Here is a 19,795-nt window from a genome sequence, read left to right as displayed (position 1 = left end):
CAAATACTTACCTCCCCTAGGAACTGTGAAAATTGCACTAAGTGTCCACTTTTAAAACAGCTATTTGTGAATAACTTGAAAAGTATACATGCAATTTTGATGATTTGAAGTTCCTAAAGTACTTACCTGCAATACCTTTCGAATGAGATATTACATGTAGAATTTGAACCTGTGGTTCTTAAAATAAACTAAGAAAAGATATTTTTCTATACAAAAACCTATTGGCTGGATTTGTCTCTGAGTGTGTGTACCTCATTTATTGTCTATGTGTATGTACAACAAATGCTTAACACTACTCCTTGGATAAGCCTACTGCTCGACCACACTACCACAAAATAGAGCATTAGTATTATCTATTTTTACCACTATTTTACCTCTAAGGGGAACCCTTGGACTCTGTGCATGCTATTCCTTACTTTGAAATAGCACATACAGAGCCAACTTCCTACAGTGGGGATAAAAGGTACAAGAAGCATAGTTGGTGGTATAGGGGTGGTGACCATGTCACGTGTTCTATTAGTAAGTTGATGGCATAACAGGAGATTCATTTGGGGTCCGGTATACAGGTGACTAGGGGAGAGTATGTTGAGTGTTTTCCTTGCTCATGGGTGGGTGGGGGGGGGGGGTGTGTCTAGGTCTGTCCATTTGGGTCAGCCCTGCACAATTGGCTCCCGCACATGTGTCTACAACAAGATTCAGATACCTCGTTTAGCCTCCCCCTGTAGGGAAGCTCCCTCACAGCTCCTGTCCACCCATTTACTATTGAGTTTATGTTAAACCTTTTGTTGGCTACATAGGAGCTCCTCAATTACCTCTGTTTTCCTTTAGTGATTTGCAATAAAAATGTTGAATAATACTGTTATTTCAATGCTTTTGAATAATAGAGGAACAAATAATGCTGCAACTTGCAAGGCCAGAACCAATTCTTAACTCTTTTGTGTTGCTTATTTTGCCTGTATTGGCTACAACAGCAGCTCAAACAATGCACATTTTAATTGTATTTATAGCCCTTTTGTTTTCCTTTGTAGACTTCCGAGCAATCTCCACATTCAACCCTTTGTCCAAATTGTGGAAAAGAGAATGACAGCCAAAGCAAATGTCAGTGTTCTGCTGATTTACAAAGACACTCCAAGCAAGGGATGTCATTGAGTGAGTTAGCAGGACCTCTTCCACGGCCTGCCATTCATCAACATTCACCAGCGCAGAAGTCATATAATATAGGATTAAATGCAAAAAACTTTTATGGTACTGATTTAACAACTGTTCCTACTGACATCTGGTTAAATCGTGAACTTGGGAGAAACTTTTTGCCAACAAATGGAAAAGTTGGACCTGCTGATGCAGCACATAAAACTGCGCGAACTATAAAACTGAGGGGAGTAAGGCCTGAAATGAGTGATCCAAGTAAGTATCATTTACATTCATTTGTACTTAATGGTTTTGTTTTATTTTATTTCTCAGCACTTTAGTTTTGCTATGAAATGTAAATACAACATGATGGCATTAACCAACTTACTAATGCTCTATTTAGTGACCTCCAAACAACAAATCTAAGTTGGCCTTGTATGGATTCAGACTTTTGACCTGCAAGCCAACACAACTTAATTCCCCATCTGACCCTCTTTATTAATTTTTTAATTTTTTGGGAAAGACTTATTTTTAATAGTGTTTGAACATGGACATTAGTCACTAAAGTGTACTTCAGATTCCATATAAGATAGTGGAGAGCTCTCCATAGGAGATGCTGCGAACTGCACTACACAAAAGGTACTTGGTAATAGACTCGAGAGAGTTTTCCTGTATAGTATGAGTAGGCATTACAGATGGGGCACAGAGCACTGGACACAAGGGACTTTCATCTGGACACTGTGTGATTTTCTAAGTGCCACAAGTTAAGCATCGAAAATAGAATCCACTTGGCAAAACACACGTATGAATCAGACCATATAGTTCTTGGCACTACACATCATTCAGCTCTCTGCACACTACTAATGTGGGTGCTACACATTACATCAAGACTGTGTATCACATGGGGTGTTTGGCACTTAACATTGGGCACTCAGAACTGCACACACAATGTTAAGTACTAAACACAGACTATTTGGCGTTGACTATAAAATGCTCTGCATTGCAAACAAGTACTCAGCAGTACATTTATGAAGAAACGTGTTACTGGGCAGTGCTAACTTTGAAGTCTGTATTAAAACTTGAGCACCTTTTGCACCACAGGCTGTGTTTAGCACTGCACGTGGAATACTCTCCGCTGCATATGTTGTACTTCCCCCACTATACGTAGTTTAAACAAGCACAATGAGATGAAGATACAGTGATTTAGAGCAGTTGCAAATGCTCCCTCTGAGCAAGTGTCATCTCTTTGGGAAATGCTGCTGTTAGAGAACCAATGAGACAAATTTGAGTGGATAAGTCTACATTCATATAAATAAAAACAATCAATTGGGAGCATACCTTATTTTTTATCAAGATCATAACTTTGTTCTCTTTTATAGTTATGTTGTTTTTTAAGGATTCAAACCATTGTATGCAAAATGCTACATATAGATCTACAATGGTATATATTTATATAACGTCAAAACTGTTCCTTGAATGTATTAATGATTGCTCACAAAAGCAGACTTGAGGCAGAACAAAAGCTTGGAAAGTTCTAGATTTCGGCATCTGACCCACACAATTCTTTATATTGAGTTGCAGTTCAAAGGTGATTGTAGTGGCCAAGTGGCTTTGAACCCAGGTTCCAAGTTAGAATAAGGCGTGGTAGGTCAATAAAGAAGTGCATTGTTAAAGGATTGTTAATCTGGTAAAGCATGGTGTTGTGTAAAATAAGTGAGGTGATTGTCAAATCTGTGCGGTGGGCCCTAGTATTAGATAGCAAAGTATCTGAGGGGTACCAACACTCAAAGTAATATGTGGTGAAGCAGGTCAAGAATGAAGTGCTTTGGCAGAGTTGAGGGTGAGTCCCAGTAATAAGCTAGTACAGGGAGCTGCAGGGAAAGAGGAAAATTAATTGGCGCAGCTTCTATTACTGTCTGGCCCCAGTCAAAGGATGGACATTTAAGGGTAGCCCAGGGCAGTCTGAGGAGACTGGTCCACAACTGTGGTGGTTAGGGGTGTTTACCTCTGATGCTCTGGTTTCTGCCTGTTATATGGTTCCTAAGAGGTAGCAGGACTCTGTAGATAATAACAAGAATTTCAGAGTATAGAGATTTAATCTGCCTAGCAGGACTCTGTACATAATAACAATTTCAGAGTCCTGCTAGGCAGATTAAATCTCTATACTCTACATAATAACAAGAATTTCGGAGTATAGAGATTTAATCTGCCTAGCAGGACTCTGAAATTGTTATTATGTACAGAGTCCTGCTAGGCAGATTAAATCTCTATACTCTGAAATTCTTGTTATTATCTACAGAGTATAGAAATTTAATCTGCCTATATAATCAGTAACTGTTAGTTTTTTTCAACTAGCTCACAGTGCCACATCCAAACCCATAAACTGGCCAGGGGAATAGATGTTGTCTGCATCCTCGAACATGACATTGATTCCCAAGGAATCTGTGGAAACAGACCTAACCCTTCCATTTGGTAACTGTTGTATGCCCAAGATAAGCACAAGAAAGATGTGAAAAAGCATTCTCAAAACTTTTTATTGAAATGATTGTGTTCTTAATTAAGAAGTAGGAGCTGTGAATATTAGAAAGATGAGACTTGTTACAGTAATCAGCATTGTTATAATGGAAAACAACATAAAAAATTCAAACATGTTAATTGTTACTAATATTGTCTGACTCCTATTTGTATCTGATAATATCCTCAGGAATATAGTACAAACCACAGAGGGTAACCCAAATAACCCCAGGGGGCTGGGTGTAAACTTCGTTACAAAAACTACAATGCCCCATAGGAGACCACATTATTAACAAAAAAAATCTCCACAATAACAAACAGAATGGGTATATATTCAATTCAAGAGCTTATTTTATTATTATATATACAAAGTAAAACCACAATCTTACATAAAAGACACACCAAAGGATCAAAGAGCGGAAAGGGGGTCGAAACGTCGACGATGATGCTCTAGCCTGAATTTGGTTACTGTATATAGTGTAGATGAAGGACTAAAATGGCAATTTAATGCCTTTTGAATAGAGGATTGGTTCAGTGCAGAAGAAGATTAACCAACAGGCTGTTTTTTTTAGAATATGTTATGTTAGATGGTTATGAGATTTATTATCTCTTGTTTTGTTTTCTGATCACGAGCACTTGATCTTTGCACTTTCTTCTGTCCTTCTGTTTTAGGGTGTTGAGATAGGGATTTCCTTTGTGTCTTTTTTGTAAGATTGTGGTTTTACTTTGTATATATAATAATAAAATAAGCTCTTTAATTGAATATATACCCATTCTGTTTGTTATTGTGGAGAGGTTTTTTTGTTAATAATGTGGTCTCCTATGGAGGCATTGTAGTTTTTGTGATGAAATATCCTAAGGAGAGCATAGCGGGAGTACACTTGTGGCAGACCAGTTGGGATAGTCTAACCCCCCTACCTTGGTCTTATGTGTCTGGAAGCCGATTTTCGTGTATAGGTTATCTTGCTAACCAGGTTGGAGGTCAAAGTCAGCAGGGCTGCATCTCAGTAACAGTTCACAGCGGTTCCATGATCACCTGGCACGAAGTGCTCCTCTTAATGAGTGTAGCACAGATGCTGTTTATATAATAAACTCTCCTCCTATCATACTGTGACAGAGGTGCAGAAAAGCTACTTAGGTTTGTGTAGCAAAAACAGGTTGTCTCCTTACGAGCACAGAAAAAGTACAGTCATTGCATAATGATTGTATGTTCCTGGACTGGATGTGCAGACTGCAGGGCGACAATTCCTACCATGAATAACTCCAAAAGCAGCACATTCTCATGTTAGTAGGAAACTTTGTGAAATGTCACCATTAGAAAATTGTCACACTAAAAACGTTAATTTAAAATGGAGATGTAATGAGTGCCACACAACACTTCTTTCACTAGCTCTGAAAACTAGACCAAGCACACTCTTACTTCATTTGACTATCTGGGTAACGAGGATGAGCCGTCAAAGGCTGCTCATGGAGTTAGGAGAGCAAAGACTCAGAACTGGAGTAGTGAAACATACCCAATAACTCGCTGTCCAGCCTAGTGTTTATCTTAATAAATAAGAGAAATATTTTTAAAGCCCCAGGAACACTAAATACAAAACAGAGTGATAAGGGAATTGGTTACAATGTTCTAGATTCCATCTACAGGTTCTAGTCAAGTTAATACTTCCTACAGAGATCAAACTTTGCTTTTATGATGTTCCCAATATTTACAGTGTCCCTCAGAGATAAAAGGCCATGGGTAATAGTCAGACACAGGTGCCAGTTCACCATTAGGCTGTGCAAGTCGCTATTGTGTTGTTAACCTGTTTAGCAGTTTGAACTAAAGAGTTCATGCTAGCAATCATGAAACTTCTAATAGTAGGCTTATGTTTTGCAAGTTCAAGATATACTCTGTCTTTTTATCTCAAGTCCTTTGTTCCTTGATCGTTGGGGCGTTACTACGTGCAGAGCTCGTGGGTGCGCTCTTTGCGGTCATACAATCGGCATCTTCGTTGGCATTCCAGGAATGTAGATGGCAGCCCTGTCTCTCGAGCCATTGGGACGTTCAGTTCACCCATTGTCCCATACATACCCTTAAGGCATTCTGAGTAAAGACCTAGGTAGTGAAGTTACTTGAGTAGTAAAATATATATATGTACATTTTGCAGAGTAAAGGTAGCATACCATATGGGTATCAGGTTCTTGTCTTCTGCAATTTCATCCTCCAGACTGTGGTGCAGGTGGTTAACTCCATGCAGTTTAGGGATTTTTGCTGATTGGGTCACCTCTTGAGGCAGTATAAGACCCCTTGTCGGCACAGTGTACGGGTAACTTAAGGAATGCGGTTATAGATTTGTAAATACTTAACAGAATGTGCCTTATGAACCATGCAGGGAGGGAAGGGTTAGCACCAGTAAAGCTCCCGGACAGGTGGACCACTTCTGGGTAATCCGCATGCAAGGAAGACGTGGGCTTCTCCTCCTGAATAGTCTGTTCTCCTGCACAGCCAAGCTCTGTCATTCCCTCTCTGTACGGGCATGCAGACATTTAGGCCAGTGGTTCCCAACCTTTTGACTTCTGTGGACCCCCACTTTATCATTAATGGACCCTAGGGACCCCCACTGAATCATCATTTGAATCCGGGGACCCCCCACTGAGTCATTACTGGAAGCTTGGGACCTAATTTGTCAATATTTATTCATATTTTTTAATTTTCTAAGCAGTCGCCGACCCCCTGAGAAGGCTTCACGGACCCCCAGGGGTCCCTGGACCACAGGTTGGGAACCACTGATTTAGGCTATAGACAGACTAACAGCTGCTCTAGCTGACAGCGCAAACTTAAGGTAATGTTCCCTTACCTCTGGGAGACTGGTTGCCTTGCAGATAGGCCTGGATTACAACATTTATTTCTCCTACTTTGCAGAGCAATTCCTTCCTTGGTCATGAAGAACTTTGAACGGGAAGAAAGTGGGATGATCTGAATCCCAATTTTATTCTAATTATCCTGACAGAAGTGTTTGACCCACTGTCTAAAGTAGTTACGTTTTAAATGTCCTTTTCTTGCTGCAGTGCACAGCCTTTGTGCAAGGTGATAGCTCTCAAAGCATATATTGATGATGCTGGCTCCAGGCAGAAGTTTCCGAAAACATGACTACAATGTCATCTTTGTGTAACAATGTGGCTGAATGTCACTGGGAGCTCTTTTCTGAAGTAGCAGTAAAAGAAAGACAAAAGGACTGGCTTTGCCTAGAAACCTCCTCATCAACAGAATCTGCTGACTACCTCCCCCTCCTCACCATCCACCAACTGGCAGTGCAAAGTAGGAATTGCACAATAATCGCTTGCTTAAAATGTCCTTATGAAATTTCTAACTCCAGCCCTTTCTTCATCCTCCCTCACTTAATTGCCTGGGTCTCCTCATGTGAGCTCCAGGAATGCAAGCAGTATACTTAACATATCTGGGGGAAGATGTATCCTTTATGCCATATTAGAACCAAGGGCTACCCAAAATAGTCCCAGTGATCCCAGCAGTCAAACTCTCACTGCAGTGTTGAATCCTACACACTCACCCCACCTTCAAAGGGGATGCCAGGGCTCAGTTTCATATTGGAGTAGAAATATACAAAAGTGGGGTCGTCGGACTCCTCAATTCCCAAAGTATAAAAAAGGGCTGCTCATATATATCCATTCAAAAAACTCTGTGTGCTGCCACCACTGCTTGATGTCAGCAACTCATGACATGGCAATTTTCCCATGTCATATTAGAGGACACGTGGTAGACTTGTGAACGCAGAGAAAGCCTAGCTATTATCTTAGACTGAATAGTGGATTTCACGCATCAGGCCGATGAACCAACATTGTTTGGAGGGGATGTCAATTGTAAAACGTCAACATCACAACTGCATATGAGAATCAATACAATCTCAATAACACTTTATTAAGAAGTTAACAATTTTATTTCCCTATATGAACAATGCTAGGGTCACAAAAATGATTCTCAAACACAAATGATACATATAGAGAGACAACAAAAGGCTGATTTGAACACCTTATAACTCTGAGTTTAATCAATGCAAGTAGACAAATCAACTCAAGGGTTATAACACAAAACCATAGCACAAGAATCTGAGAAAGAGATTGAATACATTAGTATAATGATAAACAAAAAAGCCTCAGAAACATATCATGAGCATGTGAGAAAACACTTCCCTCACTAACCACTAATTAACATTAACATGGGCTTCATGTAAACGTTTTAGTAACACAAATTTAGGAAAACATCTAACTCTGGTTATATCAAAAAATATATGCAGCAGTTAATGAGTTGCAGTTGGTATCTGAAAAACAAACGACACATAACAAATCACAGTGCATACATTACCAACGCACTACAGATAACAGCAACCTGGTCTACTTCATCAGAGGGACACCATCAGCATCAGTGTAAGGAAATGCCTCCTTGGCATGGTTACCCCCTGACTTTTTGCCTTTGCTGATGCTATGTTTTGAATTGAAAGTGTGCTGAGGCCTGCTAACCAGGCCCCAGCACCAGTGTTCTTTCCCTAACCTGTACTTTTGATTCCACAATTGGCACACCCTGGCATCTAGATAAGTCCCTTGTAACTGGTACCTCTGGTACCAAGGGCCCTGATGCCAGGGAAGGTCTCTAAGGGCTGCTGCATGTATTATGCCACCCTGGAGACCCCTCACTCAGCACAGACACACTGCTTACCAGCTTGTGTGTGCTAGTGAGAACAAAATGAGTAAGTCGACATGGCACTCCCCTCAGGGTGCCATGCCAGCCTCTCACTGCCTATGCAGTATAGGTAAGACACCCCTCTAGCAGGCCTTACAGCCCTAAGGCAGGGTGCACTATACCATAGGTGAGGGTACCAGTGCATGAGCACTGTGCCCCTACAGTGTCTAAGCAAAACCTTAGACATTGTAAGTGCAGGGTAGCCATAAGAGTATATGGTCTGGGAGTCTGTTTTACACGAACTCCACAGCACCATAATGGCAACACTGAAAACTGGGAAGTTTGGTATCAAACTTCTCAGCACAATAAATGCACACTGATGCCAGTGTACATTTTATTGTAAAATACACCACAGAGGGCACCTTAGAGGTGCCCCCTGAAACCTAACCGACTATCTGTGTAGGCTGACTGGTTCCAGCAGCCTGCCACACTAGAGACATGTTGCTGGCCCCATGGGGAGAGTGCCTTTGTCACTCTGAGGCCAGTAACAAAGCCTGCACTGGGTGGAGATGCTAACACCTCCCCCAGGCAGGAGCTGTAACACCTGGCGGTGAGCCTCAAAGGCTCACCCCTTTGTCACAGCACAGCTGGGCACTCCAGCTTAGTGGAGTTGCCCGCCCCCTCCGGCCACGGCCCCCACTTTTGGCGGCAAGGCTGGAGGGAACAAAGAAAGCAACAAGGAGGAGTCACTGGCCAGTCAGGACAGCCCCTAGGGTGTCCTGAGCTGAAGTGACTCTAACTTTTAGAAATCCTCCATCTTGCAGATGGAGGATTCCCCCAATAGGATTAGGGATGTGACCCCCTCCCCTTGGGAGGAGGCACAAAGAGGGTGTACTCACCCTCAGGGCTAGTAGCCATTGGCTACTAACCCCCCAGACCTAAACACGCCCTTAAATTTAGTATTTAAGGGCTCTCCCTGAACCTAGAAATTAGATTCCTGCAACTACAAGAAGAAGGACTGATGAGCTGAAAAACCCCTGCAGAGGAAGAACAGAAGACACCAACTGCCTTGGCCCCAGACTCACCGGCCTGTCTCCTGCCTTCCAAAGAACCCTGCTCCAGCGACGCTTTCCAAGGGACCAGCGACCTCTGAATCCTCTGAGGACTGCCCTACTTCGAAGAAGACAAGAAACTCCCGAGGACAGCGGCACTGCTCCAAAAGAACTGCAACTTTGTTACAAGGAGCAGATTTAAAGACCCCTGCAACTCCCCGCAAGAAGCGTGAGACTTGCAACACTGCACCCGGCGACCCCGACTCGACTGGTGGAGAACAACCAACTCAGGGAGGACCCTCCGGCGACTCTACGACTGTGAGTAACCAAAGTTGTCCCCCCTGAGCCCCCACAGCGACGCCTGCAGAGGGAATCCCCAGGCTCCCCCTGACCGCGACTGTCTGAACTCCATTTCCAGACGGCTGGAAAAGACCCTGCACCCGCAGCCCCCAGCCCCTAAAGAAACGGAACTTCTGTGCAGGAGTGACCCCCAGGAGGCCCTCTCCCTTGCCCAGGTGGTGGCTACCCCGAGGAGCCCCCCTCTTGCCTGCCAGCGACGCTGAAGAGATCCCTTGATCTCTCATTGACTTCCATTGAAAACCCGACGCGTGTTTGCACACTGCACCCGGCCGCCCCGCGCTGCTGAGGGTGTACTTTCTGTGCTGACTTGTGTCCCCCCCGGTGTCCTACAAAACCCCCCTGGTCTGCCCTCCGAAGACGCGGGTACTTACCTGCTGGCAGACTGGAACCGGGGCACCCCCTTCTCTCCATTGAAGCCTATGTGTTTTGGGCACCTCTTTGACCTTTGCACATGACCGGCCCTGAGCTGCTGGTGTGATAACTTTGGGGTTGCTCTGAACCCCCAACGGTGGGCTGCCTTGGACCAAAAACTGAAAACTGTAAGTGACTTACTTACCTGTGAAAACTAACAATAACTTACCTCCCCCAGGAACTGTGAAAATTGCACTAAGTGTCCACTTTTAAAACAGCTGTAAGGAAATGCCTCCTTGGCATGGTTGCCCCCTGACTTTTTGCCTTTGCTGATGCTATGTTTACAATTGAAAGTGTGCTGAGGCCTGCTAACCAGGCCCCAGCACCAGTGTTCTTTCCCTAACCTGTACTTTTGTATCCACAATTGGCAGACCCTGGCATCCAGATAAGTCCCTTGTAACTGGTACTTCTAGTACCAAGGGCCCTGATGCCAAGGAAGGTCTCTAAGGGCTGCAGCATGTCTTATGCCACCCTAGAGACCCCTCACTCAGCACAGACACACTGCTTACAAGCCTGTGTGTGCTAGTGAGAACAAAATGAGTAAGTCGACATGGCACTCCCCTCAGAGTGCCATGCCAGCCTCTCACGGCCTATGCAGTATAGGTAAGACACCCCTCTAGCAGGCCTTACAGCCCTAAGGCAGGGTGCACTATACCATAGGTGAGGGTACCAGTGCATGAGCACTGTGCCCCTACAGTGTCTAAACAAAACCTTAGACATTGTAAGTGCAGGGTAGCCATAAGAGTATATGGTCTGGGAGTCTGTTTTACACGAACTCCACAGCACCATAATGGCTACACTGAAAACTGGGAAGTTTGGTATCAAACTTCTCAGCACAATAAATGCACACTGATGCCAGTGTACATTTTATTGTAAAATACACCCCAGAGGGCACCTTAGAGGTGCCCCCTGAAACTTAACCGACTATCTGTGTAGGCTGACTAGTTTTAGCAGCCTGCCACAAACCGAGACATGTTGCTGGCCCCATGGGGAGAGTGCCTTTGTCACTCTGAGGCCAGTAACAAAGCCTGCACTGGGTGGAGATGCTAACACCTCCCCCAGGCAGGAATTGTCACACCTGGCGGTGAGCCTCAAAGGCTCACCTCCTTTGTGCCAACCCAGCAGGACACTCCAGCTAGTGGAGTTGCCCGCCCCCTCCGGCCAGGCCCCACTTTTGGCGGCAAGGCCGGAGAAGATAATGAGAAAAACAAGGAGGAGTCACTGGCCAGTCAGGACAGCCCCTAAGGTGTCCTGAGCTGAAGTGACTCTAACTTTTAGAAATCCTCCATCTTGCAGATGGAGGATTCCCCCAATAGGGTTAGGATTGTGACCCCCTCCCCTTGGGAGGAGGCACAAAGAGGGTGTACCCACCCTCAGGGCTAGTAGCCATTGGCTACTAACCCCCCAGACCTAAACACGCCCTTAAATTTAGTATTTAAGGGCTACCCTGAACCCTAGAAAATTAGATTCCTGCAACTACAAGAAGAAGGACTGCCCAGCTGAAAACCCCTGCAGCGGAAGACCAGAAGACGACAACTGCCTTGGCTCCAGAAACTCACCGGCCTGTCTCCTGCCTTCCAAAGATCCTGCTCCAGCGACGCCTTCCAAAGGGACCAGCGACCTCGACATCCTCTGAGGACTGCCCCTGCTTCGAAAAGACAAGAAACTCCCGAGGACAGCGGACCTGCTCCAAGAAAAGCTGCAACTTTGTTTCCAGCAGCTTTAAAGAACCCTGCAAGCTCCCCGCAAGAAGCGTGAGACTTGCAACACTGCACCCGGCGACCCCGACTCGGCTGGTGGAGATCCGACACCTCAGGAGGGACCCCAGGACTACTCTGATACTGTGAGTACCAAAACCTGTCCCCCCTGAGCCCCCACAGCGCCGCCTGCAGAGGGAATCCCGAGGCTTCCCCTGACCGCGACTCTTTGAATCCAAAATCCCGACACCTGGGAGAGACCCTGCACCCGCAGCCCCCAGGACCTGAAGGACCGGACTTTCACTGGAGAAGTGACCCCCAGGAGTCCCTCTCCCTTGCCCAAGTGGAGGTTTCCCCGAGGAACCCCCCCCTTGCCTGCCTGCAGCGCTGAAGAGATCCCGAGATCTCTCATAGACTAACATTGCGAACCCGACGCTTGTTTCTACACTGCACCCGGCCGCCCCCGCGCCGCTGAGGGTGAAATTTCTGTGTGGGCTTGTGTCCCCCCCGGTGCCCTACAAAACCCCCCTGGTCTGCCCTCCGAAGACGCGGGTACTTACCTGCAAGCAGACCGGAACCGGGGCACCCCCTTCTCTCCATTCTAGCCTATGTGTTTTGGGCACCACGTTGAACTCTGCACCTGACCGGCCCTGAGCTGCTGGTGTGGTGACTTTGGGGTTGCTCTGAACCCCCAACGGTGGGCTACCTTGGACCAAGAACTAAGCCCTGTAAGTGTCTTACTTACCTGGTTAACCTAACAAATACTTACCTCCCCTAGGAACTGTGAAAATTGCACTGTGTCCACTTTTAAAACAGCTATTTGTGAATAACTTGAAAAGTATACATGCAATTTTGATGATTTGAAGTTCCTAAAGTACTTACCTGCAATACCTTTCGAATGAGATATTACATGTAGAATTTGAACCTGTGGTTCTTAAAATAAACTAAGAAAAGATATTTTTCTATACAAAAACCTATTGGCTGGATTTGTCTCTGAGTGTGTGTACCTCATTTATTGTCTATGTGTATGTACAACAAATGCTTAACACTACTCCTTGGATAAGCCTACTGCTCGACCACACTACCACAAAATAGAGCATTAGTATTATCTCTTTTTGCCACTATCTTACCTCTAAGGGGAACCCTTGGACTCTGTGCATGCTATTCCTTACTTTGAAAAAGCACATACAGAGCCAACTTCCTACATTGGTGGATCAGCGGTGGGGTACAAGACTTTGCATTTGCTGGACTACTCAGCCAATACCTGATCACACGACAAATTCCAAAATTGTCATTAGAAATTCATTTTTGCAATTTGAAATTTTTCTAAATTCTTAAAAGTCCTGCTAGGGCCTTGTGTGTTAAGTCCCTGTTTAGCATTGTCTTTTAGAGTTTAAAAGTTTGTTAAAAGTTTGAAATTAGATTCTAGAAACAGTTTTAGATTCTTTAAAAAGTCTTCCAACTCTTAGCAAAATAATGTCTGATACAGAGATGAATGTGGTGGAACTCGACACCACACCTTACCTCCATCTTAAGATGAGGGAGCTAAGGTCTCTCTGTAATATAAAGAACATAACCATTGGCTCCAGACCTACCAAAATTCAGCTCCAGGAGCTGTTGGCAGAGTTTGAAAAAGCCAACCCCTCTGATGATGACATCACAGAGGAAGAAATTAGTGACTTGGAGGCCAATGTCCCTCCTCCAGTCCTAAATAGGGAGAACAGGACCCCTCAAGTCCTGTCTCCAACTGTGTTAGTCCGAAATAGTGAGTCCCTCACAGGAGGGTCCCACATTTCTGAAATCACTGAGGATGCTCTCAGTGAAGATGACCTCCTGTTAGCCAGGATGGCCAAAAGATTGGCTTTAGAGAGACAGCTCCTAGCCATAGAAAGGGAAAGACAAGAGATGGGCCTAGGACCCATCAATGGTGGCAGCAATATAAATAGGGTCAGAGATTCTCCTGACATGTTAAAAATCCCCAAAGGGATTGTGACAAAATTTGAAGATGGTGATGACATCACCAAGTGGTTCACAGCTTTTGAGAGGGCTTGTGTAACCAGGAAAGTGAACAGATCTCACTGGGGTGCTCTCCTTTGGGAAATGTTCACTGGAAAGTGTAGGGATAGACTCCTCACACTCTCTGGAAAAGATGCAGAATCTTATGACCTCATGAAGGGTACCCTGATTGAGGGCTTTGGATTCTCCACTGAGGAGTACAGGATTAGGTTCAGGGGGGCTCAAAAATCCTCGAGCCAGACCTGGGTTGACTTTGTTGACTACTCAGTGAAAACACTAGATGGTTGGATTCAAGGCAGTGGTGTAAGTAATTATGATGGGCTGTACAATTTATTTGTGAAGGAACACCTGTTAAGTAATTGTTTCAATGATAAACTGCATCAGCATCTGGTAGACCTAGGACCAATTTCTCCCCAAGAATTGGGAAAGAAGGCGGACCATTGGGTCAAGACAAGGGTGTCCAAGACTTCAACAGGGGGTGACCAAAAGAAAGGGGTCACAAAGACTCCCCAGGGGAAGGGTGATGAGACAACCAAAACTAAAAATAGTAAAGAGTCTTCTACAGGCCCCCAAAAACCTGCACAGGAGGGTGGGCCCAGAGCCTCTTCACAAAACAATGGGTACAAGGGTAAAAACTTTGATCCCAAAAAGGCCTGGTGTCATAGCTGTAAACAGCATGGACACCAAACTGGAGACAAGGCCTGTCCCAAGAAAGGTTCCACTCCAAACTCCCATCCAGGTAACACTGGTATGGCTAGTCTCCAAGTGGGATCAACAGTGTGCCCAGAGCAAATCAGGGTCCACACTGAAGCTATTCTAGTTTCTGAGGGTGGGGTGGATTTAGCCACACTAGCTGTCTGGCCGCCTAACATGCAAAAATACAGACAGCAACTCTTAATTAATGGGACTAGAATAGAGGGCCTGAGGGATACAGGTGCCAGTGTCACCATGGTGACAGAGAAACTGGTTTCCCCTGGCCAATACCTGACTGGAAAAACTTACACAGTCACCAACGCTGACAATCAGAGAAAAGTACATCCCATGGCAATGGTTACTTTAGAATGGGGAGGGGTCAATGGCCTGAAACAGGTGGTGGTCTCCTCAAATATCCCAGTGGACTGTCTGCTTGGAAATGACCTGGAGTCCTCAGCATGGGCTGAGGTAGAACTAAAAACCCATGCAGCAATGCTGGGTATCCCTGAACTGGTGTGTGTGAAAACAAGAGCACAGTGCAAGGCACAGGGTGAACAAGTAGAGCTGGAGTCTGGAAGAATGGCCCAGCCTACCAAGAGAACAGGAAAGTCAGTTGGGAAACCAACTACAACACAGCAAAAGAAAGGGAACCTCTCTTCTCAGGAAGAAGTTCTGCCCTCTGAGGGAACTGAGCCTTTGGAGCTTGAACCTTATCAGGTTGAGCTCTTAGGCCCAGGGGGACCCTCAAGGGAGGAGCTGTGTAAGGGACAAGAAACCTGTCCCTCTCTTGAAGGCCTTAGGCAGCAAGCTGCTGAAGAGTCCAAAGGCAAGAAAAATGGAACGCATAGGGTCTATTGGGAAGATGGACTCCTGTACACTGAGGCCAGAGACCCCAAACCTGGTGCCACTAGGAGAGTGGTAGTGCCTCAGCTGTTCAGGAAGTTCATCCTAACATTGGCCCATGACATTCCCCTTGCTGGACATTTGGGACAAACCAAGACGTGGGAGAGGTTAGTCAACCACTTCTACTGGCCCAATATGTCCAACATGGTTAAGGAGTTTTGCCTCTCCTGCCCCACCTGTCAAGCCAGTGGTAAGACAGGTGGACATCCAAAGGCCCCCCTCATTCCACTTCCAGTGGTGGGGGTCCCCTTTGAAAGAGTGGGTGTGGACATAGTTGGTCCACTGGAACCTCCCACAGCCTCAGGAAATATGTATATCCTGGTAGTAGTGGATCATGCTACCAGGTATCCTGAAGCTATTCCCCTTAGGTCGACTACTGCCCCTGCAGTAGCCAAGGCCCTCATTGGTATCTTTACCAGAGTGGGTTTCCCTAAGGAGGTGGTGTCTGACAGAGGTACCAACTTCATGTCAGCATACCTAAAGCACATGTGGAATGAGTGTGGAGTGACTTATAAATTCACTACACCATACCATCCACAAACTAATGGCTTGGTTGAGAGATTCAACAAGACATTAAAAGGCATGATCATGGGGCTCCCAGAAAAACTCAAAAGGAGATGGGATGTCCTCTTGCCATGTCTGCTTTTCGCTTACAGAGAGGTGCCACAGAAGGGAGTAGGATTCTCACCCTTTGAACTTCTGTTTGGTCATCCTGTAAGGGGACCACTTGCCCTTGTTAAAGAAGGCTGGGAGAGACCTCTCCATGAGCCTAAACAGGACATAGTGGACTATGTACTTGGCCTTCGCTCTAGAATGGCAGAGTACATGGAAAAGGCAACCAAAAACCTTGAGGCCAGCCAACAGCTCCAGAAGTTTTGGTATGACCAAAAGGCTGCACTGGTTGAGTTCCAACCAGGGCAGAAAGTCTGGGTTCTGGAGCCTGTGGCTCCCAGGGCACTCCAGGACAAATGGAGTGGCCCTTACCCAGTGCTAGAAAGGAAGAGTCAGGTCACCTACCTGGTGGACCTGGGCACAAGCAGGAGCCCCAAGAGGGTGATCCATGTGAACCGCCTTAAGCTCTTCCATGACAGGGCTGATGTGAATCTGTTGATGGTAACAGATGAGGATCAGGAGGCAGAGAGTGAACCTCTCCCTGATCTTCTGTCATCAGACCCAAAAGATGGCACAGTAGATGGAGTGATCTACTCAGACACCCTCTCTGGCCAACAGCAAGCTGATTGTAGGAGAGTCCTACAACAGTTTCCTGAACTCTTCTCCTTAACCCCTGGTCAGACACACCTGTGTACCCATGATGTGGACACAGGAGACAGCATGCCTGTCAAGAACAAAATCTTTAGACAATCTGACCATGTTAAGGAAAGCATCAAGGTGGAAGTCCACAAGATGCTGGAATTGGGAGTAATTGAGCGCTCTGACAGCCCCTGGGCTAGCCCAGTGGTCTTAGTCCCCAAACCTCACACCAAAGATGGAAAGAAAGAGATGAGGTTTTGTGTGGACTACAGAGGGCTCAATTCTGTCACCAAGACAGATGCTCATCCAATTCCAAGAGCTGATGAGCTCATAGACAAATTAGGTGCTGCCAAATTCTTAAGTACCTTTGACTTGACAGCAGGATACTGGCAAATAAAAATGGCACCTGGAGCAAAAGAGAAAACAGCATTCTCCACACCTGATGGGCATTATCAGTTTACTGTTATGCCCTTTGGTTTAAAGAATGCCCCTGCCACCTTCCAAAGGTTGGTGAATCAAGTCCTTGCTGGCTTGGAGTCCTTTAGCACAGCTTATCTTGATGATATTGCTGTCTTTAGCTCCACCTGGCAGGATCACCTGGTCCACCTGAAGAAGGTTTTGAAGGCTCTGCAATCTGCAGGCCTCTCTATCAAGGCATCCAAATGCCAGATAGGGCAGGGAACAGTGGTTTACTTGGGCCACCTTGTAGGTGGAGGCCAAGTTCAGCCACTCCAACCCAAGATCCAGACTATTCTGGACTGGGTAGCTCCAAAAACCCAGACTCAAGTCAGGGCATTCCTTGGCTTGACTGGGTATTACAGGAGGTTTGTGAAGGGATATGGATCCATTGTGACAGCCCTCACTGAACTCACCTCCAAGAAAATGCCCAAGAAAGTGAACTGGACTGTGGAATGCCAACAGGCCTTTGACACCCTGAAACAAGCAATGTGCTCAGCACCAGTTCTCAAAGCTCCAGATTATTCTAAGCAGTTCATTGTGCAGACTGATGCCTCTGAACATGGGATAGGGGCAGTTTTGTCCCAAACAAATGATGATGGCCTTGACCAGCCTGTTGCTTTCATTAGCAGGAGGTTACTCCCCAGGGAGCAGCGTTGGAGTGCCATTGAGAGGGAGGCCTTTGCTGTGGTTTGGTCCCTGAAGAAGCTGAGACCATACCTCTTTGGGACTCACTTCCTAGTTCAAACTGACCACAGACCTCTCAAATGGCTGATGCAAATGAAAGGTGAAAATCCTAAACTGTTGAGGTGGTCCATCTCCCTACAGGGAATGGACTTTATAGTGGAACACAGACCTGGGACTGCCCATGCCAATGCAGATGGCCTTTCCAGGTTCTTCCACTTAGAAAATGAAGACTCTCTTGGGAAAGGTTAGTCTCATCCTCTTTCGTTTGGGGGGGGGGTTGTGTAAGGAAATGCCTCCTTGGCATGGTTGCCCCCTGACTTTTTGCCTTTGCTGATGCTATGTTTACAATTGAAAGTGTGCTGAGGCCTGCTAACCAGGCCCCAGCACCAGTGTTCTTTCCCTAACCTGTACTTTTGTATCCACAATTGGCAGACCCTGGCATCCAGATAAGTCCCTTGTAACTGGTACTTCTAGTACCAAGGGCCCTGATGCCAAGGAAGGTCTCTAAGGGCTGCAGCATGTCTTATGCCACCCTAGAGACCCCTCACTCAGCACAGACACACTGCTTACAAGCCTGTGTGTGCTAGTGAGAACAAAATGAGTAAGTCGACATGGCACTCCCCTCAGGGTGCCATGCCAGCCTCTCACTGCCTATGCAGTATAGGTAAGACACCCCTCTAGCAGGCCTTACAGCCCTAAGGCAGGGTGCACTATACCATAGGTGAGGGTACCAGTGCATGAGCACTGTGCCCCTACAGTGTCTAAACAAAACCTTAGACATTGTAAGTGCAGGGTAGCCATAAGAGTATATGGTCTGGGAGTCTGTTTTACACGAACTCCACAGCACCATAATGGCTACACTGAAAACTGGGAAGTTTGGTATCAAACTTCTCAGCACAATAAATGCACACTGATGCCAGTGTACATTTTATTGTAAAATACACCCCAGAGGGCACCTTAGAGGTGCCCCCTGAAACTTAACCGACTATCTGTGTAGGCTGACTAGTTTTAGCAGCCTGCCACAAACCGAGACATGTTGCTGGCCCCATGGGGAGAGTGCCTTTGTCACTCTGAGGCCAGTAACAAAGCCTGCACTGGGTGGAGATGCTAACACCTCCCCCAGGCAGGAATTGTCACACCTGGCGGTGAGCCTCAAAGGCTCACCTCCTTTGTGCCAACCCAGCAGGACACTCCAGCTAGTGGAGTTGCCCGCCCCCTCCGGCCAGGCCCCACTTTTGGCGGCAAGGCCGGAGAAGATAATGAGAAAAACAAGGAGGAGTCACTGGCCAGTCAGGACAGCCCCTAAGGTGTCCTGAGCTGAAGTGACTCTAACTTTTAGAAATCCTCCATCTTGCAGATGGAGGATTCCCCCAATAGGGTTAGGATTGTGACCCCCTCCCCTTGGGAGGAGGCACAAAGAGGGTGTACCCACCCTCAGGGCTAGTAGCCATTGGCTACTAACCCCCCAGACCTAAACACGCCCTTAAATTTTGTATTTAAGGGCTACCCTGAACCCTAGAAAATTAGATTCCTGCAACTACAAGAAGAAGGACTGCCCAGCTGAAAACCCCTGCAGCGGAAGACCAGAAGACGACAACTGCCTTGGCTCCAGAAACTCACCGGCCTGTCTCCTGCCTTCCAAAGATCCTGCTCCAGCGACGCCTTCCAAAGGGACCAGCGACCTCGACATCCTCTGAGGACTGCCCCTGCTTCGAAAAGACAAGAAACTCCCGAGGACAGCGGACCTGCTCCAAGAAAAGCTGCAACTTTGTTTCCAGCAGCTTTAAAGAACCCTGCAAGCTCCCCGCAAGAAGCGTGAGACTTGCAACACTGCACCCGGCGACCCCGACTCGGCTGGTGGAGATCCGACACCTCAGGAGGGACCCCAGGACTACTCTGATACTGTGAGTACCAAAACCTGTCCCCCCTGAGCCCCCACAGCGCCGCCTGCA

At 46.2% G+C, this 19,795-nt stretch overlaps 1 protein-coding gene across 10 annotated transcripts in view; it reads left to right on the top strand.

The window, feature by feature from the left end:
* Positions 1-19,795, top strand: part of SENP6 (SUMO specific peptidase 6) — a 914,216-nt gene that overhangs the window by 256,777 nt on the left and 637,644 nt on the right. For all 10 annotated transcript variants that reach the window (XM_069235653.1, XM_069235659.1, XM_069235655.1 and 7 more), the window contains one exon: positions 1,029-1,404. In XM_069235653.1, the coding sequence (XP_069091754.1) occupies positions 1,029-1,404 (376 nt within the window). The remainder of the gene's footprint in view (positions 1-1,028; positions 1,405-19,795) is intronic.

Source organism: Pleurodeles waltl, chromosome 5 (assembly GCF_031143425.1).
Source record: "Pleurodeles waltl isolate 20211129_DDA chromosome 5, aPleWal1.hap1.20221129, whole genome shotgun sequence".
Taxonomy (NCBI): domain Eukaryota; kingdom Metazoa; phylum Chordata; class Amphibia; order Caudata; family Salamandridae; genus Pleurodeles; species Pleurodeles waltl.
Note: the sequence above shows the minus strand (reverse complement) of the source record. Positions and strands in the feature narration are given on the sequence as shown.